This window comes from Halichoerus grypus, chromosome 4 (assembly GCF_964656455.1).
Source record: "Halichoerus grypus chromosome 4, mHalGry1.hap1.1, whole genome shotgun sequence".
Taxonomy (NCBI): Eukaryota; Metazoa; Chordata; class Mammalia; order Carnivora; family Phocidae; genus Halichoerus; species Halichoerus grypus.
In genome coordinates this window covers 102,359,155-102,385,560 of record NC_135715.1, presented here as the reverse complement: position 1 = coordinate 102,385,560, position 26,406 = coordinate 102,359,155, and the positions used below count along the sequence as shown (strand labels likewise).

The following is a 26,406-nucleotide window of genomic DNA, read 5'->3' as shown; positions in this document are numbered from 1 at the left end:
TTACGCTTAGGATTACATGTATATAATTTTAAAATAAATAAAATATGGGTGCCTAGGTGGCTCAGTCAGTTAAGTGGCTGCCTTTGGCTCAGGTCATGATCTCAGGGTCCTAGGATTGAGCCCTGCATCAGGCTCCCTGCCCAGCAGGCAGTCTCCCCCTGCTTGTACACGTGCTCTCCCTCTCTCTCTCTCTCTTTCTCTCAAATAAATAAAATCTGAAAAAAATAAATTATATACACATTGGGGTACATACCCTCCAATTTTTTTTACTGATAGAGTATATCAAATTATCAGAAATGTTTGGAGACAGTCAACCTATAGTTGATATATTAATTAATCTATCTGTATTAATCCTATATGTAAGGTTAATCTCTATATTAACCCTATAGCTGATATATTATTCTCTCCTTTTTGAAACATGTTGCTTCCTTGCATCTCTAATGCCACTCTCTTTTGATTTTTCTTTTTTGGAGGGGCTCTCCTTTTATCCCCCACACAGAATTCCGTCATGGTCGTCGGCATTTCTGACAAGTAGTAAACAATAGGTATAAATGAGATTGGCCCCTCAAAAAATAATTTATGTGACAAAACCAAGAGGTAATTCCAGATAAGTTGTTTTAAGATTGTTTTAGGCAGTGCTAATTTTGAAACACATTTAGAGTCCCTACAACCTTTCCCTGAAAGTCACTTTGAAGAGGGCAGTATTCATTTGAATGGGTAAATTCTGCTGTGTTTGATATTAAATCAAGCCTAATATTTCATAGTCAGATTTTGTATATCTTTTTTAAATCCCTTTACAATGCATAATACATACTGGAGGATTCCAGTGTGTATGTAATAAGTACAAATAAACTTTCACTTATTTCAGAGTCCTTTTTTAGGATCAGATGATCGCTTTGAACTCAAGCATTTTTTTTTTTAATTTTATGTTTTTAAACTTACGATTGTATTATTAGTCAGCTATTGCAAAAAAACTACTGTGTAACAAACCATCTTAAATTCTGCAGTATGGTAAGACTACTCAAAGCCATCTGCAGATTCAGTGCAATCCCTTTCAAAAATCCCAATGGCATTTTTTGCAGAAATAGAAAAATCCATCTTAAAATTCATGTGGACTCTCAAGGGGCCCAGAACAGCCAAAACGGTTTTGAGAAAAAAAAAACCAAATTTAGAGGACTTGCACTCCCTGATTTCAAAACTTCCTATAAAACTATAGTAACCAAAAGTATGTGATACTAACATAAGAATAGACATATAGGGCGCCTGGGTGGCTCAGTTGGTTAGGTGACTGCCTTCGGCTCAGGTCATGATCCTGGAGTCCCGGGATCGAGTCCCGCATCAAGCTCCCTGCTCAGCAGGGAGTCTGCTCCTCCCTCTGACCCTCCCCCCCCATGTGCTCTCTCTCTCTCTCTCTCTCAAATAAATAAATAAAATCTTAAAAAAAAAAAGAAAATAGACATATAAACCAATGGAATAGAAGAGAGAGCACATAAACAAACCCTGGCTTAAATGGCCAACGGAATTTTGACAAGGGTACCAAGACCTTTCAATGGGGAAAGGATGGTCTTCTCAACAAATGGTGCTGGGAAAACCGGATATCCATATGCCAAAGACCTTACCGTACACCATATATAAAATTAACTGAAAATGGATCAATTACCGGGACGCCTGGGTGGCTCAGTCAGTTAAGCATCTGCCTTTGGCTCAGGTCATGATCCCAGGGTCCTGGGATTGAATCCCGCATTGGGCTTCTTGCTCAGCAGGGACCCTGCTTCTCCCTCTGCCTGCTACTCCCCCTGCTTGTGCTCTCTCTTTCTTTCTCTCTCTGGCAAATAAATAAAATCTTTTTTTTAAAAAACAGATCAATTACCTAAATATAAGAGCTGAAACTATAAAACTCTTAGAAGAAAACATAGGCCAGAAGCTTTATGACATTGGATTTAGCAGTGATTTCTTAGATACAACACCAAAAGTAGAAGTGACGAAAGTAAATCTAGATTAATTTGACTTCATTGAAACTAACACATTTTATGCATCAAAGGGCACTATCAAGAGAGTGAAAAGACAATCCACAGAATGGGAGAAAATATTTGCAAATCATATATCTGATAAAGGATTAATATCTAGAACATGTAAAAACTCCGATAACTTATAACAACAACAACCCAATTCCAAAATGCGCAAGGGACTTGAATAGACGTTTCTCCAAAGAAAATATATAGATGGCCAATAAGCACGTGAAAAGATGCTCAACATCACTAGTCATTTGGGAAATGCAAACCAAAACCACAACGAGATATCACTTCATATCCATTAGGATGACTATTACCCCCCCCCAAAAAAAGGAAGAATAATGAGTATTAGTGATGTAGCGAAATTGGAACCCTCATGCATTGCTGGTGGGAAATGTAAAATGGTACTGCTGCTCTGGAAAACAATATGGCAGTTCCTCAAAAAGTTAAACATAAAATTATCATATGATCCAACAATTCCACTTCTAGATAGATACCCAAAAGAGTTGAAAGTGGGAACTCAAACAGATATTTGTTATGCTATTGTTCAAAGCAGCATTTTTCACAATAACCTAAAACAACCCAAATGTCCATCAACAGATGAATGTATAAACAAAATGTATTATGTACATATAATGAAATATTATTCAGCCTTAAAAAGGAATGAAGTTTTGATACAAGCTATAATATAGATGAACCTTGAAAACTTTATGCCAGGTGAGATAAGTCAAACACAAAAGGACAAATATTACAGTTCCACATGCTTGAGGTACCTAGAGTAATTAAGTTCATAGAGACAGAAAGTAGTAGAATAGAGGTTACCAGGAGCTGAGGTGGGGGTGGGAGGAAGTTGGAATGAGTGCAGAGTTAATTGTTTAATGAGTTCAGAGTTTCTGGCATAATGAAAAAGTTCTAGAAATGGATAGTGGTGGTGGTTGCACAAAATTGTGAATGCCACTGAATTACACATCTAACAGTGGTTAAAATGGTAAGTTGTATGTATTGTATACTTCACCAATAGTAAAAATTCAGCAGCATACAACAATAAACCTTGATTTCTTGCTCATATATCTGTGGGTCAGCTAGAATTCAGCTCATCTAAGCTTGTTTTTTTTTTTTAAGATTTTATTTATTTATTTGAGACAGAGAGAATGAGAGAGAGAGAGCACATGAGAGGGGGGAGGGTCAGAGGGAGAAGCAGGCTCCTTGCTGAGCAGGGAGCCTGATGCGGGACTCGATCCAGGGACTCCAGGATCATGACCTGAGCCGAAGGCAGTCGCTTAACCAGCTGAGCCACCCAGGCGCCCCATCTAAGCTTGTTTTGAAGCTGTGGTTTGTGTCCTGGTCTGCTCCTTGTGTTTCTCAGCTTCCTTGGACCAACAGCTACTTGAGACATCATCTTATGGAGAAAAGCAGAAATGCTGAAGGGCAAGTTCAGCTGCACAAGCACATTTCAAGCCTTTACTGGCATCACATCCACTGATATGTCATTAATAAAGCAAGTCATATGGCCAAAGCCAAGAGGCAAAAAGTTACCTTCTGTCTACCTTGAATCTATGGCAAAAGTGTGGATGAATACTACTACAATAGGGGAGCAAAGACTTGAGAGCAAGAATTCAGTGCACCATAGAGATAAGCTAAGACCTTAAAAAAAATTTTTGGCAACATTGAAGAATAAGGCATTACTCATTAGTACATTATCTGAGGCTATGAAGTTTTAGCTAGATATTAGGTAATGGCTCTAGTGCAGGAGACTTATGAATGTAAGAAATAGGCATATTTTTGGGTTTCTTTTAAAGTTGATACCAGACATATAGAGCTTTAGACAGTGTAGTAAAGTGAAATGAAAATTTTTCTTCCTTTCTTCACCACTTTTCACCTCTTATCCTCATTTTGATCATTTTCCAACCCTGAGCAAATGTTCATTGAAATGGATTGTGGTGTTCTCTTGGGTAAAATAAGCATTGTTGGATTTCTGAAATCTTGTCAAATGGCACCGCAACTACTAAGGATCCAGTTCCTCATCAGAATAAATAGAACTTTTCCTGTGAAAGTTAAATCTTCTTTTTCTTTCCTCTTTTTTTTTTTCTTTTGTTTTTTTTTTAGATTCTTGTAATTCATTTTGCAGGATTCTGGGTTGGGACTTTAGCCATGAAAGGTCAATATAAAAGTTAACGGGGGCTTATGACAGAGCAGATAAACAGGGAGTCCAGAACAGATTTTCTTGATGCATGTTTGCCCTTTCTATTATGCCAGCTGTGTCAGAAACTCCACTGTCTCCCAGTTACCACTTTTGCATTTTTCTTCCTTCTTCTCTTTTCACCTCACTTCTGCAGTTCCAATTATCACCTGAGAGTTTTAATTGGTAGTTTTACATTGATAATTTTGGCCAGTTGAGCTGCCATGATGCTGACATCACTCTCCAAAACTGAAAGTTAAATATTTATCCTTTTCCACAAATATATTATGATATATTCTGTCAGTACAATAATATACATAAAACTGGTACATTTTGTATGGGAACCACCATTTTGGATTATACCCTTTCTCCCTTGGTTATGTCCTAGAAATCAAAAAATAATCAATTGGTGAGCTTAATAAGCTACTTAATAAATTTTGTATTTCAGAATATGAGTGTCTTATGTTCAAAATTCAAGTTTGTTATAAAATTCAACTGCCTAGGTGACCCATTTAGTGTATATTGAGCTTCATGTAGACATTCTTAAATGGGATTGCACAATCCTGTGGGCTGTCTGCCATAAATTCACTGACAGTGTGTACTCAGAAACTATAGGTGTGGAGAGCTTAATTGCAGCAACTAATATCCTTTTATTACCTTGAAATCTTTTCAGTTGACCTTCTTCTATTATTTAATTCCATTACATACCAGTAATTGCATTTATTGAAGCCCATGCTTCTCCTTATAGGAAGAAATGCTGATCTTTGTAAATTTCAACTATAGGAAGGGAAATGTTCTTTGATAAATAATTGAAAGACTTTTTTCTACTTTTCACAATTCAGTGCTGGTCCTGTTGCCATTTATGTTCAGAGTATTTTATGAATGGTAACTAAATTATGGCATCTAGAAAATCATCTCTTCAAGAAATCTCACAAGGTGTGCTACATAATAGCTTATTGTAAGTAGGTTAAATAGACTGGCTTTATCTCAAGTGGCTTACTGTATTAAAAAAGAGTTTAATATTTCGGCTTTACTGTTGAAACACCAAATGAATTCTGACACCTCTGATGAGATGATTAAAGTTGTGAATTTTTTCTTTTGACAGCATTAACAAAGAGAGCATCGTAGATGTAGAAGGTGTAGTGAGAAAAGTGAATCAGAAAATTGGAAGCTGTACACAGCAAGACGTAGAGTTACATGTTCAAAAGGTAACTTTTTTCAAAATATAAATTTGGGTACAGAAATAGATTTGAGTGGTTCTCATAACCATTCATATCAAATCTATGTGTTCTTAGAGTTGATATAAAATATTGAGATTTATAAATCGATTACCGAATCAATTAGCTTTTGTCCTATAACAAACCACCCCAATACTTAAAACATTTATTTGCTCATGATTCTGTGTATGGGGCAGTTAGAGTCAGCCTATCTGGGGTGACTCATCTACTCTGCATGACATCAGCTGGGCCTACTGATATTTCTGGGACATTTCTCCCTGTGGCCTCTGTGCGTCCAGCGGGCTAGCCCAGGCTTGCTGACATGGTACCAGAAGGGTTCCCAGCAGCAAGAGAGGGAAGCCCTAGTGTGCAAGCACTTTTCAAGCTTCTCCTTGTGTCACGTTTGCTAAATATGTCATTGGTCAAAGCAAGTCACATGAAATAACTTAATTAGATTTAAGGGATGGAGAAAGAGATTCCACCTCTTGATGGGAAGAGGCAACATCATTGAAAAAAGACATGTATATAGGAGGCTGAGGAATTATTAGAGCCATTTTTTGCAAACAAACAATATACCATAGTCACATAGGGAAAAATAGAAAACACATCTAAAAAGCTTTGTTTGCTATTATGCATGTATTTTGCTATGAACTTTCTTATGACAGTATACCTCTAAAGGTTGACTAATTATACTAATTTTTAATGATTATATTTCCTTATAGTCATTATATTACTGATACTTTATAGAGAAATCAAAAGAGACAAAACTGTGTCGGTCTTACATTCCAGCAATAACTTCCTTTCATACAAGATTTTTCCCACGTCTATTTCCTCCTCAGAAATAAAAACTATAAGTGCTCGTTATCATTGACTTTTAAAATACTATAAGTGAACTCACACATATTTAGTACTTTTGAAATAACCCTGCAGTTTCGAACCTGCAGTTCTCAGGTCCAGGCCTAGTTTGTATCTACCATATGCATCATTAAATTTCTCTTAAAGTAGCCACTTCCTGCCCTTATCCCTATATGTTTATTTGCTTGTGTGTGAGCATATATAAGATAGAGCAGTCAGGCAGATTGACAGATTACAGAAAGATGGACTCATACCACTCATTTGAGAGTAAGGTCATATTTAACTGGAATCATCATGGGAACTCCTCAAGACTTAGAAAATCTTGTGTTTTTTACTGACCTAACTTGCCAGATTACTTTTTTTTCTTTGTGTGAGCTTCATTTCAAACCAACCACACCAAGAAGTGTGTAACCTATAAAGGCAGACCAACCTAAGCGTATGCTGACCAAGTAAAACAACCCCCATCCTCCAAGTAACATATCTTTTTCAATACTTCAATAAATAAAATTTTAGTGGGTAGAGCAAATGTATTCTAAAATATTCTAATTATCTAGCATTCAATACAACCCTAATAAATATAAATGATAAATATAAAGCCTAAAGAGCTTACAAATTTTGCCTTAATGGAAATAATTATAAAGTATCTCACAAAGTATAAAGTGTTATATTTTAAAAAGGGTCTTATAGTAAGCACTGACTCTTATCAGTTATTTATTTATTCAGCCAGCAGTTACTGAGTACATACTTTGAGCCAGCACTGTGTGAATTTGTAGGATGCTCACAACCTAATGAAGTGAATTTCTACTAGTTATAAAAATAGAAGAGGGAGCTGTTCCATTCTACAACTTTGCATTGGAAATCAAGTTTCTATTAACTCATCGAAGGGAAACACTATACTTGAGCATAGAAGGTGGTGACAATTCTATTTTACTATCAGAAGGACTGGAGTATCCTTCTGACACTTTTTCTTAAAGAGTCTGAACTGAACGCTAAATATGATCTACCAACTGGAAGAATGTAATTTCCTTTCCTGAATTAACTAAATAAGGTCTGTTTCCCTTTCGTGCTTTAACAGGTTTTCCAGGCATAGTTGGGAGTAACTAATAGGGTAACATGTTTTAAGAGTAGCCAAAAAACCCTAGCTCATTTTTTATGACCTAACTGCATTTTAGCACTAAAATGTGCAATTAATGTGAGTGAATTTAACAAATAAAAAGGAATTTTAACACCATAGAGGAATACCTTCTATGGCAGCTCCAAACCAGGAGAGTAGCAGGAAATGAGATATAACATGTTTGATGAAAGATGGCAAGGAAAGGATATTTAGAAAAAGAATGAGAAAAGGGAGTTGATGGACAGCAGAGTTGGGGTGACTTTGGTCCTAGCAGTAGAAATGGCCAAATGCTGTGAACAGTGATAATAACACATTTGTTTAATGGCCCTTTCAAAAGAGCAAAGTGTTTTCATATTCATTACTCCATTTGATTCTTACCTCAGACCTTATTTTACAGAGTAGAATATTGAAGCTCTGAGGTTAAATGATTTGCCTAACAACAGCTTTTATGTGACAAAGCAAGGCCGTAAACTCAGACCCCTTGACCCCAGTTAGTACTTATTTGTCACACTGGTATGCACATTAGAGTTTACAAAGTATTTGTATATATGTTCTCTCATTTGACTTCCAACAACCTAGGGAAATAGGCAAGAAATACTATGATTCCCATTTTATAAGTGAAAAAACATGTACATCTTTGTTTGATTTTAGCAAGTAGTTTCAGTTAAGATATATGCAAACATAGCTTCATATTTATGTCAACTGTAGATTTTTTTTAAGTAAAAGATAACAGGTTTTGTGTGCTTCATGATATTTTTGGTAATCTCTCACTTTCAGATTTATGTGATCAGTTTGGCTGAACCCCGCCTGCCCCTGCAGCTGGATGATGCTGTCCGGCCTGAGGTGGAAGGAGAAGAGGTTAAAATTACATTTTTGAAATATTTTGCTTCCTCTGTATGTTTAATTTATAGAACATTGAAAACTTGATGTCCTATTTTTGTATGAAGGGTACCTGTGAAGTGATTTGAGCTTCATTTTTTATCTAAATTTACTCTCACATCAACAGTTCTCCAACTTTTTGGTCCCAGGATCCCTTTACACTCTTAAAAATAATTTCCCCCATAAACTTTTGTTTTTGTATATCTTTATCAATATTTATAATATTAGAAATTAGAATAGGAAATTCTTAGTATGTATTAATAAAAGTAACAGTAATGTAGGTATATTATGTGTTTATATATATTAATCCTATATGAATGATAAAAATAACATTTTTGAAAACTTTTCTTTTTTTTTTTTAAGATTTTATTTATTTATTTAATAAATAACATTTATTAGAGAGACACAGCGAGAGAGGGAATACAAGTGGGGTTGTGGGAGAGGGAGAAGCAGGCTTCCTGCCAAGCAGGGAGCCCGATGCGGGGCTCGATCCCAGGACCCTGGGATCATGACCTGAGCCGAAGGCAGACGCTTAATGACTGAGCCACCCAGGCGCCCCTTGAAAAATATTTCCAAAAACAAAAAATAATTTAGTGTCAAGAGTGACATTGTCTTACATATCTACAGATCTTTGTAATGTCTGCCTTAATGGACAACAATTAGATTCTCATACCTGCCTCTGCATTCATTCTGTTGTGGTAGCACACATCATGAAGCCTTGGGAAAACTCAGTACAGAGTGAAAATTTGTCACTGTGAAAAATAGGTTTGACTTCATGGACTCCCTGAAAGTGTCTTTGGGACCTTCAGTGGTGCCCAGAACATACTTTGAGAACCACTACTCTGTCAGCTTTTATCTAGTCCTTTAGTCTGTAGCAGGTAAAATCCAGGAATCAATGAAGGTGCAAGTGATTAATTCTTCTCATGTCCCAGTAATGAGGCCAGGCTTTGGTGGGGTGGGAGATGGAAGGAAAGCATTAACCTCTGTTCATTTGCATTTCTCTTCTTTCCATCTCTCTTTTAACAATAGCTTCTCTCTGGCCCTGCTTCTTGTTTCTTGAATCCCTGATTTGGGGGTGTAATATTAACACACATAAGCACACCTGTTCTCACTTAGAAGTAAACATGGCTTCTTAAAAGTGTTTTTGTGTTCTTAAAAAAATTAGTAAAATCTGTTTTTTCATCTTTTTTTAGGAAGGAAGAGCTACTGTTAACCAGGATACAAGATTAGACAACAGAGTCATTGATCTTAGGGTATGCCTCATTTATTTATTAAGTGACGTGACTGTGCCGAAATCAAGGTGGGCAGGGATACCACACCTGTCTCAGAGTTATAGAACTAATTGGCATTTGCCTGTACGTACGACAATACAAGAAACAATTTACCTTTCTGACTGACCCTTTCCCTAAATATAATTGCAGGCAACGAGGACGGTCAAGTAATAATTCACAGGGTATTGACTTGCTTTGTTTTAAAATGACAAAGGAACATGAAGCCAATAAATGGGCTTGCTGCCAGGTGATACCTGTTTTAGACAAGTTAATAAGTAAAAACATAACCATTAATATCACTACAAAATTGTGAAAGAAATTGTATGACATTCTAGAATGTGGACCAGGTGGAGATTAGTAATTAATGCCTCAATCCTTTGAATTTGATCTGAGCCCAGAATTAATAATAAAGAAGTAGTTGGCCCTGGTGGTTTATTTAGTAATCTCATAGGTCTTCTGTTTCCCTTTCTGGTTTGGTTGCAAGTGAAAGAGTTCAGTGGTTTCACCATTGTAGTAAAACCAATGTCATCTTTCTTTCTTAATGTTTTGACCACATCTTCCTCCTTAAATATTCTACCTAAAGCTTAAATCCTTTGTCACCTTAAGAGTTCTTTACAACTTTTCTGCGGTCGTATGGGTCTACCTTTATTATACACTCGTATGTCTCCCCTGATTATTTGCTTTTTTGTCCCTTTCCTTTTCCATTTTAATTTGTAGTCTATAGAAAAGGCTATAACAATAATCAGTAGTCCTCTTGATACTGCCTAGAAACCTCAGATGTTTCATAATTTTGGCCACAGTAGGTAGACATCATACTCTTTTTACCCATGCTATTTATTCACAGAAATTATTGGTTGTGCCTATAGAATTTGGCCCCAAAGTATTTTTCTTCAGCATCTTTTTTTTTTTTTTTAATTTAAATTCATTGCTACTGTTGAAAAGTGAGGATTTACACATTAAATCTAGATGGCTTTTCTTAAAAAGTTGGAGGTGAATCTGGCAATACTGTGGCATGGCAACATTAGCTAGCACTCTAGATGAGGCATTATGTCCTCTGCTATGCCCTGCACCACCCAGGAAGTATCATTCATTTATTCCATTTATGTTATTTGTCTGGCCCTTGTAAGCGTTCACATTTTTTTTAAGATTTATTTATTTGAGAGAGAGAGAGTGCACACACGCACGCGTGCACACACACACACACACACACATATACACGCAAGTGGGGTAGGGGGCAAAGGGGAGAGGGAGAGAGAGAGAATCTCAAGCAGACTCCCCGCTGAGTGCTGAGCTAGGAGCCTGACACAAGGCTTGATCTCATGACCCTGAGATCATGACCGGAGTGGAAATCAAGAGTCTGACACTTAACGTCCGGACTGAGCCACCCAGGTGCCCCTAGGCATTCACAGTTTTAACCTCTACTTTGACTTTACATTTTGGGAAGCATTGTTGGTACTTGAAGTCTTTTAAGCATCTTAGTTTATGTTTAAACTACTCTCTAATCTTTTATAGACTCTCAGCAAAGTCAAGTTGGAGATGTTGGAGATTTTAAAGAGCAAAATTGCCATTCTCCTATAATAGGAAGAAATTCCAAGATATATCCTTATACTAATTGTCATATAACCTAACTTTTCTCTCATATAATGAATTGTTTTCTCTGTGAACCTTCTAGGCAGGTGGCCTGATTAGAAAATACTCCATCTCAGTTAATGTGTCAAATTGATTTCATTAGATTTTATTATTGTCTTTTAGACATCAACTAGTCAGGCAGTCTTCCGTCTCCAGTCTGGCATCTGCCATCTTTTCCGAGAAACTTTAATTCACAAGGGTTTTATGGAGATCCAAACTCCTAAAATTATCTCAGGTATGCTTTAAGACATTTCTCTTAATTTTTAAAAATAAATTTGCTTTCTCCCAAGTTGCTTAGTTTGTTTTTTTTTTTTAAATTGAGAATCCCAACTGTCCCTTAAGGTTTATCCGTGAGACTTTTTATTTTGAAGACTATGCCATATATATATATATATATCAGCAGTCACATATCACTGACATCAATAATATAGCATCTTCTTGTTTCAAGAGTCATTATGTATAGTGATTATAAAATGAGGCAGTAACAGATGAAGCAAGATTGATATTATGTAAGTTGTACCAGAAACTACTTTCATTATGTAGGTTTCTTTCTAAATTGGTATTGCAATTTTGTTTTGTATAAACTGCATTGTAATATTACTAAATACTGCAAGTGGGAAAATCTCATTAATTCTCAGTCTCATATGAGAATCTTATTTTAATCACTTTACCCTTTTTAGAGTTGCTTAAATAACACTAAAAAATGTGTTACAAGTGGCATTTATTTATAAATCAAGAATTGAACATTGCTTTCTTGATACTTAGAAAAATCAGTAAGAATATCTTTTCCTTTTTGAAAAAAATATTTACAACTCCAAAGTAGTTTTAATAGATTTGAAATTGATGCAGAAAGGAAGTGTATATATCTGATAAAGTGAAGATATAGCCAAAGAAGTAAATCTCTCCTAAATTATAAATGGTTTAGAATCAGGTATAAATCATATATAGTTTCTCTGAAATTTTTTATTTTTTTTAAGTGAAATACTTAAAAGCATAAACTGTTTTTATTAGAAATTTGCATTGATAAGCTTGCAGTTGGTTATAATAACATAAATGTTTACATTTCAGCTGCCAGTGAAGGAGGAGCCAATGTATTTACTGTGTCATATTTTAAAAATAATGCATACCTGGCCCAGTCCCCACAGCTGTACAAGCAAATGTGTATTTGTGCTGATTTTGAGAAGGTTTTCTGTATTGGACCAGGTAAGGTTTTGGTGGTTATAGTTTTCTCAAAATTTATTAATTGTACAATAGTTAAGGTTTTAGGAACACATTTTGCATACAGACATTTTGGAAGCTTAAATCCTTTTATATGTTGGCTATATAAACACTAGACTTTTAGGTAAAAATGATAATGTGCTTGGGTAGACATTTCCTAAAAAAAAAAAAAAAATTGTATGCTCAATAGTTCTTTAAGTAGCTGAACATCATTTATGTGAATAGATTCATAAGCATTTTATATTCCTACAGAGGATTGCTGAAGAAAATGTTTGCCTTGGGAATATCTCATTTTAAAAATGCATGCCTTGAAAATATATACCCTCTGAAATATACCTTGAGTATATTATTTATTATTATTTCAGTGTAATTAGAACAGAATTAGCTCCTGTTTGGACTCGCCTTTCAACTCTCCATGAACACGAAATTTCGAACAAGTAGTTGCAGTCTTCCAAATAATGTATTTTGTTGTCCTTGATAGCCCCTTACTACTCTTGTAAGTTTACAAATGTACTTCTGGGTACTTTGCTACCAATTTATTTCAAAGCTGTTCTGTTTTACTATCACTATTTGTACTGTTCTTACTATTGAGAATATGCTAAAGTCCATTAGAAATTAAAAGTTAAGCATGGACACATAATCATGTGGTAGATTCTTTAATGAAGCCGATTATAAGCAAAAACCAGCTTTGCTTCGTTCTGTAAAACTTACAAGTTATTTTATATATGTAAGTTTTTTGATAGCTAAATAAAAATTAAATGCCTGCTGTTAGAGAAACTGGCAAGAGCATTAATTGTGTTAATTTTCTGAATTTACTAATTTGTTGAATGCCTGCTACATACATAGCATTGTGCTAGGTAACATGTACATAAAAGAAAAATCAACCAGCACTTCTCAGATGTTCATGTGTGCATGAATTACTTGAGGATCTTGTTAAAATGCAGATTCCAACCAGTAGGTCTGGAGGGAAGCTTGAGATTCTACAGTTCTCACAAGCTCCCAGGTACTGCTGATGCTGCCAATTAGTAAACTATGTTTTGAGTGACAAGGGAAGAAACATTGTTCCTTCTCCCAAGACAGAAAAAGACATGCATACATATAGCAGTTGCAGGGAATAATCAACTGGTTTTCACAGCAAGATTGGTGTTAATTATGGGGTATAGATAGTGTAAAAAGAGGGAGAAGATGGAATTTGCTATAGTTACCATAAAGGAAAATGCAAACTGAAGTGGGCTTTAAGAACAGAGTAGGAGATACAGACTACAGAAATGGCATTCTAGTCAGCAGAAGCAGAATGAGTAAAGAGCATGGGAGAAAATAAAAAGGCTACGTAGCGTTAAGAATAAACGGAAAATATAGGGTAAGATTAAATATGAAAGCATAAAGGTTTTAGATTTTTTGTCATTTTATATTCTATTACAGTGCTATTTGGGAACCATGATGATCAATAGTTAATTACTGAGCAAGGATGTGTTGTAGGAATTTTAGTCTTAAAGTGATGTGAAAGATGGAGCAGAGCTAGAGTCAGGAAGACTGGAAAAGGAAGAAAGTGCAGTGAGGACAGTAAGAGCTGGACAGAGGTAATGGCTGGAATATATATATAAAGTTACTTCACTGGTACAGATTTCATTTAGCTGGAGTCAAGTTTTAATAAAATTGAGAAGAACTCACTATTTTTAATCATTGAGAAGGCACTTCAGGACCTTGCATTCCCTTAGGATTCTCCGAAGCCTCATTTATTAATTTACATTTGTTAGAGCTTTTACTACATGACTGTAGGAGTTGGTAATGAACTTGCTGTCCAAGAGAATGCTGAAGTATATGGCTTATCCAAAGTCTTTCCAGAACCCCATAATGATAAATGAAAATAATACCATTTGAGTACTAGTAAATAAAATTTTGTATTTAAATCACAATTTTTGCAAAACTTTAAAGCACTATTTACTATTTATTTCTCTTAATAACGTTACAGTATTCAGAGCTGAAGACTCAAATACCCACAGACATCTAACTGAATTTGTTGGTTTGGACATTGAAATGGCTTTTAATTACCATTACCATGAAGTTGTGGAAGAAATTGCTGACACCTTAGTACAAATATTCAAAGGACTCCAAAAAAGGTAAAAACAAATACTGTATATCCCTTAGATGGACTTAATGTCTAACCAATTTGGGTTCTCCAAAATAAAGTAATTCTTGAACTGAAACATGTAAACTAAGTTTATATTGAATATACATATATATATGGTGGGGAGAGGACTTGCCACATAGATGATCAATAGTTAATTAGTGAAAAAATGAACAGTCAGAATAGTACTTCTGGATCCAAGTCAGTTGGATCAGCTAGTTAACCTTATTTTGGTGGGGAAGTTTACCAGATTGTGAACCAGTCTAACTATTTTTTTTTTTCCCTTTATATTAAATATCCTGAATGTCTGAAAGAAATAGCACCTATGTTACTTTTATAGCAGTTTATTATTAAACTGGTAGTGGTAATAATGTGGTGATAAGAATCTTACAGAAAATTGTTAGACATGTTCAGGATGTGCAGAGAATTGAATTATGTAAAATGTTCACATTAGGTACACCCTCTAAACTGGCAAATAGTTTCTTCCTTAAAGGTCATTGAAAGTTGTTTACTTGTGATGATGTTTAACACAGAGAAAATAGGAAAAGAAAATGGAAAACAAGTTAAGTAGGAACAAGAGAGTCTTTTTTTACTTTCTCCATACTTGAGACAGTACTAAATATTAAGTAGGCTATTGTAGACTTATCTAGCACTTTGATAATTGACAAAGGGCTGTATTTGAAATTTTTATTTAAAGACCACTGATTTAACTGTTAATTGTTGATGTATTTGGATATGCTTCATTGATACTTAAAAAGAGTTCAAAAATACTATGAATCTTATTTACTCCATTGCAAGTCTAATGAGTAATTTCAAGGACGCAGAAATTAATCATTGATCTTACAAAAATCTTGTAGCATAAGTACCGATATTTTCCAGGCATTCTCCGCATTGCATTGGTATGTTGATGACTAGCTCATTGTAGACAGCCTTTTTTTTTAAACCTTTGTACTCTGAAAATTTCAATGCCGTTTATTTTAAGCAACTTTCGTTCACGTAGTCTATGGAACAACTGATGTTTCCTTATAAAATAAAATACCCTTTGAAACTACAGTGAAGGAACAGAGCTTTTCTCTTTTTTTTTTTTTTTCCCCACATTTATAATTCAAGAAGGTTTCTGAAGCCCATTTATTTTGGGTATTGATATCTTCTCTAATATTGGGATATGAAATTTCCACTTCAGTTTTTGTAATAATAGATCGAGCATTAATCGGGCCCTTGGGATTAATCAAATCTCTGTTTACAAATTAGAGATTCAGACACCATCATCACTGGACTTTTTCAAGTAGATTTAAGGTGGCAACCTAGAAATAAAAGCCTTATTTTTATATTCTGTAAGTCATTTAGGAATTCTGAGTTTCTCTGTCAGTTGTAAGTTGTGTTACCTGGCTAGTGTCATATACCTCTCATGTTTATCCTTAGTACTTATCTCTCATAGAAGAATAATAGGCAAATGTATTTTAAAATATTGATAGACATGATTGGGTTAATATCCAAAGCAAAGAAAGAATTTAGAAATCAATTATTGGGATCTTCTTAACCCTTCTTACATCAAGATTTGAATAAATCAATGGCTAAGCTTTATTGCTCCCATGAAAGTCTTTAAGACTAATCAGGAAATGATAATGTTTTAATTTCTAGTGTTTTCATGGAATATAAACATACTTTTTCAATTCTGTCAATTATGTAAAATTTCAAGACACATACAAAATAGAGACTAGCCTAATGAACCCCCATGTACTCATCACCCAATTTCAGCCATTGTTAACCCATGGCCAGTTTTGTTTACCCATTTCTCCCATCCCCTATTATTTTGAAGCAAATCCCAGCTATCATTTCATCCATAAGTGGCAAAAATATACTTTTTAAATCTTACTAAAATATGATCTTCCACAATTCAATACAGTAAACATTTGTGCCCGCTGTTTAAAGGCTAGACACTGTACTATAGTGGTTATTAAAATGGGAGATTGCACTCACAGACTTACCGTATAATGGGAATGGGGGAAGATAAGACAAATATTCATTAATTTGGTCTACCTTGCGGATAACAAGTGTTGTTAAAGGATTAAAAAGTCAGTTCTTTCTAATGCCTCATAAAATGGGTATTTTACGTTACTAACAGTGTTAGCTGATACGAGGTATAAAGTTTTTAATCCTTTAATGCCACTGTGGTGACAAAACAAGAGGAGACTAAGAAAGGTGTTAAATATTTTGAGTATTTAAATTTCATCTTTAATGTAAATAATTTCTTGGTAACACTTTTTCCTGGTGCATACACTGATTCAAAGAATGATTTTATGTGACATAGTTAGGTACTCAGTACCTACCAGATATTTTTTCTTAGCTGTTTCTACTACTACAGTTGCACTACTGGGTATTTACCCCAAAGATACAAATGTAGGGATCCAAAGGGGTACGTGCACCCTGATGTTTATAGCAGCAATGTCCACAATAGCCAAACTATGGAAAGAGCCAAGATGTCCATCGACAGATGAATGGATAAAGAAGATGTGTGTGTGTGTGTGTGTGTGTACACACACACACACACACACACACACACACACACAGGAATAGTATACAGCCATCAAAAGGAATGAAATCTTGCCATTTGCAACAATGTGGATGGAACTGGAGGGTATTATGCTGAGCAAAATAAGTCAATCAGAGAAAGACATGTATCATATGATCTCACTGATATGAGGAATTCTTAATCTCAGGAAACAAACTGAGGGTTGCTGGAGTGGTGGGAGGTGGGAGGGATGGAGTGGCTGGGTGATAGACATTGGGGAGGGTATGTGCTATGGTGAGCGCTGTGAATTGTTTAAGACTGATGAATCACAAACCTGCACCTCTGAAACAAATAATATATGTTAAAAAAAGAAGATAGCAGGAAGGGAAAAATGAAGGGGGGGGAATCAGAGGGGGAGACAAACCATGAGAGACTATGGACTCTGAGAAACAAACTGAGGGTTCTAGAGGGGAGGGGGGTGGGGGGTTGGGTTAGCCTGGTGATGGGTATTAAAGAGGGCACGGACTGAATGGAGCACTGGGTGTTATACACAAACAATGAATCATGGAACACTACATCAAAAACTAATGATGTAACGTATGGTAATTAACATAACATAATAAAATAAAATAAAAAAAAGAGACTGCAAGTCTCCAATTTTTGTATTGAGGCTGATTTTACACAAAACAACTTTCTCTAAAAGCATTTCCTTTTAGGGGCTCCTGGGTGGCTCAGTTGGTTAAGCGCCCAACTCTTGATTTTGGGTCAGGTCATGATCTCAGGGTTGTGAGATGGAGCCCTGCGTCGGGCCCAGTGCTGAGCATGGAGCCTGCTTAAAATTGTCTTTCTCCCTTTCCCTCTGCCCCTCCCTTCCCCCCTCTAAAAAATAAATTAATTAAATAAAATAAAAGCATTTACTTTTGAGTTACCTCTGAATTTCAAAATTGTTATCAGTGGAACACATAGAACTAATAGTATGTAGAGTAGACTCTTGGGTTCATGTCAGCCAGCCATTAGGGAATGGGTTTCCCAGACAGCTAGGAGGGTCTGTGGGGGTGGGGCTGAGTGGCTCAGCTGGAAAAGGCACTTCGCTGACCATGGAGCTGCTACTACCCCTGAACCTACTCAGATTGCCCTTTCCTCATCATCGCACATACAGTGACTCCTGTGAAATGTTAAAAATGTTGTTTCTTTGTTTAAAAAAAAAAAAATGTATCAAGTTGTAGAAGAATAAAGCTATCTACTCATTATCTCACTTATATTAGTAAAATCTTTCTTAAAAAATGTGTTATGTATTGCTACAGTGACCTCTTGTGGGGAGAACACGACACATTTTTTTTTTTTTTTTTATTAACTCTATCTTGTACAAATAGGTTTCAAACTGAAATTCAGACAGTGAATAAACAATTCCCGTGTGAGCCATTCAAATTTTTGGAGCCAACTTTAAGACTCGAGTATTGTGAAGCATTGGCTATGCTTAGGGAAGCTGGAATCGAAATGGGAGATGAAGAAGATCTGAGGTTTGACTCTGATTTTTTAAACTTTAGTAATTAGGTTTAAGATATGAAAGAATGCATATATTAATGAATGATGATTTTTTCCACCCAGCTGATAAACTTCAGTTTTATTAACTTTGGTATATATATAGTATGATGCTGTTTTGTTTAATGTGTGATCTGAAATAAAATATTATGTTTAATGTGGTTTGCCTGAGCTTTGATAGTTTTGTTTATAAACACCATTTTTTACCCTACCACACCCCCATATTTGTAACACTTTAAAGAATATATAGGGACTTTGGCCTGTGATCTTTTTATCATCTAATATGTTACCTCTCTAAATCAGTGGTGTTAGAGAGGGTAGACAGCAGTCTTAATCCATCCCCACACCGGACTAGGGCATAAAATTAATATCTCCAAAAGTTATAAAAATATCTGTTCTTTGTTATATAGTATTATGTTATCTAAATTCAGATCATATAACTTATAATTTGAATAAATTATGTAGTTTAATAAAGAAATTATTGTCTACAGTACTTAGTACATTTTTCTCAAGGGTTCTTAAGTTAAAATATTTAAGCCCTCACAATAATTCGTATGGATATAGGAATGAAAGGAATGGTTATTGTCTTTTTTGGGGCTTTTTTAAGCATATTTTGCTCAAAACCCTTTATTTTTGTTTAACAGAAATATACGTTTATGGTTTTAAGCATCTCCTTCATTGCTAGATTACATTTTTAAGGCAAACTATAAATTCTATGATTATTTTAAGCTGAGCAATATTTTCTTGAGTATTTTGTCAGTTGTTCTTACCTAGGATAGAAGCTAAAATAACAGCCTCTTAGCTATAGAAACACGATTACATTTTAAAGACTTGGAAATACCGATTTTTGTTTTATAAACCTTTGATAAAGAGTAACAAAAGGAGAGAGCATCTTGAAGTAGAACCACTTAATGGCAAGAATAGCCTATGTTGCTATAGTGAACTTTAATTATATATAATTGTAGGAAATTATTTCATCCATGTTATTTCTGAATCTGTGAATTGCTATATCTGTTTATTGTTTTATTTAAATATTTTTGAGCAGCACCTACTAAATGTTGTGACTGTACTTGCCTTTTAAAAAAGGAGCAGGATAGACAACTATGTATTTTGACCACATTTTTTATCCTTTGAGAACCTCAAATAGAAGAGGGGCCTTACTCTTTAAGTTGCTATTTGATCTTCAAACACCTAATTTCATGGGGGTTTTTGTTTTTGTTTTTCAGTACACCAAATGAAAAACTCTTGGGTCGTTTGGTAAAGGAAAAGGTAGGACTCTTGTGCATGCTGGATTTCTTTTTCTAAATCTGAAACATATTCTGGTACTAAAGAATAGTTGAGGGGGAACAGTTTTCCAGAATGGTAAGATCCCAGAACAAATAAAAAACCACAAGGAACAATTTTTTTTTTTAATTCTTGGAAAAATAAAAAATATTCAGATAGGCTTTGCTCAGTTTGATTAGCTCAGTATCTGATTTTTGTACTAAGTTGTACTGAGGTCCCTCTAAAAGTGGTATCTGTATCAGACTGTTAGATTAGAAACAATCTCAAGATGATTTGAAATTCTTTAGAAATGGTCTTCCCTGAGTACCCCTGATGACTCATGGGACTTGAAGGTGAATGAGGTTCTTTTCGGCCTCTTTTGTGAAAGCTGCTTTCCTATCTCATTTTCTAAAACTCCAAAGAAGCCAAGAAATTAAGAGAATTGTGTATAAATGAAAACAGTCGTTGAGCTCCTCCTGCTGGCTGCACTCAAAATTGACTGGGGAGCTAACCTATTTCTGAAACTGCTGTGTTGAGTTTATAGCTTCAAAATGCTGTTTCAGCAGAGCAGATTCCAGTTTGTCAGCTCTGTTGACATTCCCTCTACGCTTGAGTTTTAGCAAAAATGTTTAATGTCAAAAGAGTTGAAATGTGATTGGTTTCTTTTTAATTAAATCTAGGTCATGTAGTAACTATTTTTTGTAACAAAAATGTCATAATTTCATGTTAATGTTACTTATTTAGTTCAATTATAGTTTTCATATGAAGAAAACTACCAAATTCCTTTTAGATGTTCGCACAAAAATTTAAATTGGGAAAATAATCAAGGTTTTTTTGAAGATGAATATTGTAAAAGATGTCAATTTTTCCTAAAGTAATTTATAGATTTAATGTAGTTTTTGTAAAACCCAAAGAGATTTAGGATAATTTAACAGGAAGTTAACAAATTGCATCTGAAAGAGTAAATGAATTAGATTAGCAAAGAAAAGAATGAAATTCAAAGAAGTTTATCACAGCATAGTTTTCAATGGGGAAGAAATTGGAAAGAGATTACAAGTCCAAAAAAAAAAAAAGAAAACGAATATTTGAACTATGATAGAATAGTCAATAGCTCCCACAATTTAAGTATTGGAGAAATTTTTAACATGATGGCAAAATACTAGAGGATACAAATGTTAATTGAAAGAAACAGAATACTTATTGTATATACAATGTAATTATAGTAATTTTGAAGAACAAAACTTACTTTTAAAAGGACAATTATCAAAATGTTAGCCTTCTTTTTACTTTTGTTAAAATTTTTTAAAATTAATTTTAATCATTCTTTTTATAGTATGATACAGACTTTTATATTCTTGATAAATATCCATTGGCTGTAAGACCTTTCTATACCATGCCTGACCCAAGAAATCCTGTAAGTAATTTTATTTTAAGTAATTTGTTTTGGTGAGAAGGAAAACTTTATTGTGACCATGGGAATAATGGTTTTCCTTAGTAATTTGCAATTTTAATGGGCCATTGTTATACATATTACTACTAGTTTCTATCAATTCTTAAGTCAAAAGAATACCATGAAATGTGAGAATTCTAAAAAATTAGTCCCAAAACCTGCATTAAAAATCATTTTCAAGGGTCATTTTTTTAAAGATTTATGAGGAAGAGATGCCATTTAAATAGTAAATAGTATCATTAGACTTGCAGACTTTAACACATCATATTATCATTGACTTTGAACTAAGAACAACAGTTTGTCCTGGGAGTTCATCTAATTTGTGTTTTGTGGCCTTTTACTGTTTTTCCATTGCAGTGGTTCCCAAACTTCAGTGTGCGTCAGAATCACTTGGGGGGCTTTTTAAAACACAGATGACCGGGCCCCATCACCAGACTTCCTGATTAGCTGGTCTTGGGAGAGCTTGATAATTTGTATTTCTAACGAGTTCTGGGTAATACTGAGGCTACCAGGAATCATACTTTGAGATCCGGGAATCATACTTTGAGATCCAGGAATCACACTTTGAGAACCATTGGTTTGTCCAAAGACAGGGAAAATAACTTAAAACCTGATATGGGAATAGGTGAAGCTATGGCAAATTGATGTTCCATTTACTTTTGTTAAAATAAAAAAAAATTTTTTTTTAATTAAAAAGACTAACACCTGTTGATAATTTGAAGTTCCAAGAATGACCCCAAATCATATCACACCTAAAAACATTTCAGATGATAAAGTGAAATGAGAGGGGCTCCTGGGTGGCTCAGTCAGTTAAACGGCTGCCTTCAGCTCAGATCATAATCCCGGGGTACTGGGATTGGGCCCCTGCTCAGCGGGGAGTCTGCTTCTCCCTCTCCCTCTGCCTGCCGCTCTGCCTACTTGTGCTCGCTCTCTATCTCTCTGTCAAATAAATAAAATCTTAAAAAAATAAAAAATAAAGTGAAATGAGAATCAGCACTACTTCTTAAAGTTAGATATGGCACTCTAATTTGTTATTGGAAGGTGTAGGAGAAGGGGATCATAAAATCTGATAGAGGGAAGGAAGAAGTTATTATTGAGCTCTCACTAGTTTAACCTTGTTTTAGAGAAACAATTGTGTTCATTGGAGGAGATTGCATCATTAATTGTAGGGAAAAATGGACTTGTTCTTCGTGCAAAAGAGATTTTTTTTTTATTCCTCATGTGAGTAATGGAAATAGAATGACAGTAACTTGAAGAGTGGTCTTTTCTTGTGTTTGCTTTTCCCTGAAGAAACAGTCCAACTCTTATGATATGTTCATGAGAGGAGAAGAAATACTATCAGGAGCTCAAAGAATACATGATCCTCAGCTGCTAACAGAGCGAGCCTTACATCATGGAATTGGTAAGCAACTTAAATATATTTGGGAGAGTAATATATATTGTGAAAGCAATACATTTTAAACCTTTTAAAGACTTCTTAGAAACATCATCATTTGTTTTAATTTTTATTGAACGATAATTGCTTTTGTACCTTTTTTTAAGTTACTAAGTAAGATGATACATTATGTTTGGTTTTTGAGTTTGTTTTTGTCTTTTTTTTAGATTTGGAGAAAATTAAGGCATACATTGATTCCTTCCGCTTTGGAGCCCCTCCTCATGCTGGCGGAGGCATTGGTAATATTATTTTAATATTATGACTATATATTTCCAACCCAGATTTCATTTGGCAGAGTGTTCATTCAGTTCTAATTTCTTCAGCACTGGACTCCAAAAACTAAATTTTGTATATTGCTGTTGCTTACAAATAAGTCCATGCGTGCTAAGTATTATAACAAATTTTTAAGTTGAGTTGTGACTAAATGAAAAATTTGATTTCAAGGGAACAAAATGAACAGCTAATTTGTGTATTCTAAAATATTGTAATACATTTCTAGCCATCTTTTTCTCTGAAGAGTTTAGAAGCAAAACATCTTATAAATTGAGTATCCTATTTTCTCTCTGCATCCATGAGTTCATTCTGATTAGCCCAAATTAAAGCTCTCCCTCAAGTTAGCTCAGATTGCTGCGAAATTTTTTGTTGTAATGTAACATTTCATTGACTTTTAGGACCACTTCTAGAGTATATGTAAGATACCACTCTGATTTAAAAAGGGTAAGGAGTGCCTGGCTGGCTCAGTTAGTGCAGCATGCAGCTCTTAATCTCAGGCTTGTGAGTTCGAGCCCCATAATGGGTGTAGAGACTACTTAAAAAAATAAAGAAATCTTTTTAAAATAAATAAATAAAAGGATAAATGTTTAGCTCAATTTTGGATGTCCATATCAGAGACTCTTAAAAGAATTCTGAATTTATAGTTTTATTAAAATTTTTGTTGTTTGTTTTGGGGGGGTTGGTGAATAGGTAATATACTTTAAAATTTACCAAATTAAAAGGGTATAGAAGAGTGTGTATTCACCTCCCTACAGGAAACTATTGTTTCTAGTTTTCTTTATACCTTTGCAAAAATAATCTTTGCATATGCAAAAATATACTTTTAAAAAGATATTTTTAATACTACATAGAATCAGTCCATTGAAAGGGTACACCATAATCTTGTTAACCAGCTTCTTACTGATGGACATGTGGATTGATACCAGCCTTTTGTTATTGATACCAGTGCTACGTTGGATATATAGTTTAATTTTTAATGGGAGAGTGACAACTATTTTCTCTTAAAATATTCAGTAATGTGCATTTTGTATATTTTGAAAATTTTTGTTACACAGTGTAAATTTTAATCATACTTGTGAAGACCATTTGAATGGTTATCAAATACTACTCATTTTTTGGTAATTAATGATTGAAGGGAAGATGGGATATGGTGTTTTTATTTTAAGATTAGTATTAGATTACTGTAATACAAGGTTCAAATATTTGCAGATTTTTTTGGTAAGGAATAGCAATAACAATGTTAATGCTCTTATATTTATTTGTTTTAGTGTTAAATACATTCCTTTAAAATTAAAAGTCATTACTATATAAAAATATTCTTTGACCTTGCCTTTTTTCTGTAATACATGTCTTATACAACTTGGGTAAAATAGATAAATTGCACACATGAAGTTTCATTTGCTAGTTCTGCTCTGTTTCTTAGGTGATACATGGTCTTAATTCTTGCCAGTAATACAATATTTAAGTCACATGTCAAAATCAGTCTCTTCTGCACTTGGAACATTTACAGTAATGTATCCTAGAGTCTTTTATACTAAGAACCACCATGTTACTTATCTATTGAATTACAATAAATTTCTGGTATTTCCATTAATAAACTTCCTTGAACAAGTTTATGGCTCTCATCTTATATTGATGGCCTGGACTACATAATTAAGATTCTGGTCCCATTTGAAAACATATAGGCAAACATGTAGGCACATATATGTGTGTGTGTGTGTGTGTGTGTGTGTGTGTGTGTGTATTTTTTTTTTTTTTCTTAAGAGAGAGCTTGAGGGGAGGGAGAGAGGGAAAGAGAGAATCTTAAGCAGGCTCCATGCCTAGCGCCTGAGCCCAATGTGGGGTTTGATCTCACACCCTGAGATCACGACCTGAGCTAACATCAAAAGTCGGACACTTAACCTACTGAGCCACCCAGACGCCCCACATATAGACTTATAAAATGGCTTTTCTGTGTTTATTTAAATTGTAAGTTTTGGACATTTACAAGATTTTTGTAGTTCACAGAATCCAGAGAACTTAAGGATATCTGATTTAGTCCTTCCCACATACAGCATCATTTCTTTTTTTCTATTCCTGAGTCAGACCCAAAACAGTCCATTTTATTATATTTTATTTTGTAGCGAGAATAATAGGTGCACAAGGGCGGGCGGGGGGGGTGCAAAGGGAGAGGAAGAGAGAATCCTAAGCAGGCTCCCTGCACAGTGCAGAGCCCGACACAGGGCTGGATCCTACAACCCTGAGATCATGACGTGAACAGAAATCAAGAATCAGATGCTCAACTAACTGATTAAGCCACCCAGGTGTTCCAAAATAATTCATTTTAAATAAACTCAAAATAATAGAAGTATTTTTTTGATCAGTGATACTGTGTTGGTAGTTTCAGTAAGTAAGACCCTGAAAGGTTTTCAGAAAAGGAATTAATGATTATTTTGTTTTCCCCAGGGTTGGAACGAGTGACGATGCTTTTTTTGGGATTGCACAATGTTCGTCAGACCTCAATGTTTCCCCGTGATCCCAAACGACTCACTCCTTAAAGAAAGCTATGCTTTCTTTATTCTTTCCAGTAACGTGCTATTGATCAGGCTATCCTTAGTTACTTAAAATATGCAATGGAGTAAATGTCTTCTCTAAAATGCCACAGTTACTTTGGATTAATTCACTATAGGTTACTTTAAAAGAGAAGATTTTTATAACTTTGGACATGCTTCAGTAGGAAATGGTTGAACATTTTAATGAAAAATTGGTTATGTTAAAAATTCATATTGCATTAGTACAATAAATGTTAATTTTAAACAGTTCAGATTGTGTAAGGTTTTTTTTCTTTTCTATACTATAGTAGCTATGATATTAATGTCTTAAATTTTCAATATTTGAGCTTATTTTTTTAAATTCTGACATTGAAATAAGGACAATTTTAGGGCAGTATCTGAGATTTTAATGAATGTATAATTGGCATATCATGGAAAATTAGGCAGAAAGTATCAATTCTTTAAAGTTGTGCCCAGAAATCATGTAAAGCAGGTGAGAATACTGGTTAGAAGATAATCAATATAATGCTGTATTAAATTGTTGAATTCTAACCTGAATTTCAATAAAATTTTAAAGCTAGTCATAGTTGTCTTTGTGTAACTTCATGGCAGTCTGATTTTGTAACTGGTTCTTGGCATTTATAATTTGGGAAAAGAAAAAGTACACAATTAGTTTATGTAAATACCTAAAAACAAATGAAAGCTGATATATTCATAACATATATTCATATCAAGATATAAGTTCAGATTGGGTATAAGAGGATAGAATTCTTAAAGCTGAAAGCTTGGGTTGCTTAGTAGTTTATTTCATATAGGTTAAAAATACTACAGAATTTTTTTTTATTCTTAACTGGTACTAATATTTAGTGAATGTCACTAAAATGCACTCTCATTTTCC

At 34.5% G+C, this 26,406-nt stretch overlaps 1 protein-coding gene across 2 annotated transcripts in view; it reads left to right on the top strand.

Annotated features, from left to right (window-relative positions):
• DARS1 (aspartyl-tRNA synthetase 1) overlaps nt 1-26,088 on the top strand; it is a 57,875-nt gene extending 31,787 nt beyond the window's left edge. For both annotated transcript variants that reach the window (XM_036123362.2, XM_036123363.2), the window contains exons 5-16: nt 5,297-5,399; nt 8,155-8,235; nt 9,450-9,509; nt 11,280-11,391; nt 12,225-12,359; nt 14,347-14,494; nt 18,388-18,534; nt 19,783-19,825; nt 21,153-21,233; nt 22,560-22,671; nt 22,872-22,943; nt 25,423-26,088. In XM_036123362.2, the coding sequence (XP_035979255.2) occupies nt 5,297-5,399; nt 8,155-8,235; nt 9,450-9,509; nt 11,280-11,391; nt 12,225-12,359; nt 14,347-14,494; nt 18,388-18,534; nt 19,783-19,825; nt 21,153-21,233; nt 22,560-22,671; nt 22,872-22,943; nt 25,423-25,514 (1,186 nt within the window). In that variant the 3' untranslated portion in view covers nt 25,515-26,088. The remainder of the gene's footprint in view (nt 1-5,296; nt 5,400-8,154; nt 8,236-9,449; nt 9,510-11,279; nt 11,392-12,224; nt 12,360-14,346; nt 14,495-18,387; nt 18,535-19,782; nt 19,826-21,152; nt 21,234-22,559; nt 22,672-22,871; nt 22,944-25,422) is intronic.
• The last annotated feature ends 318 nt before the right edge of the window (nt 26,089-26,406 follow it).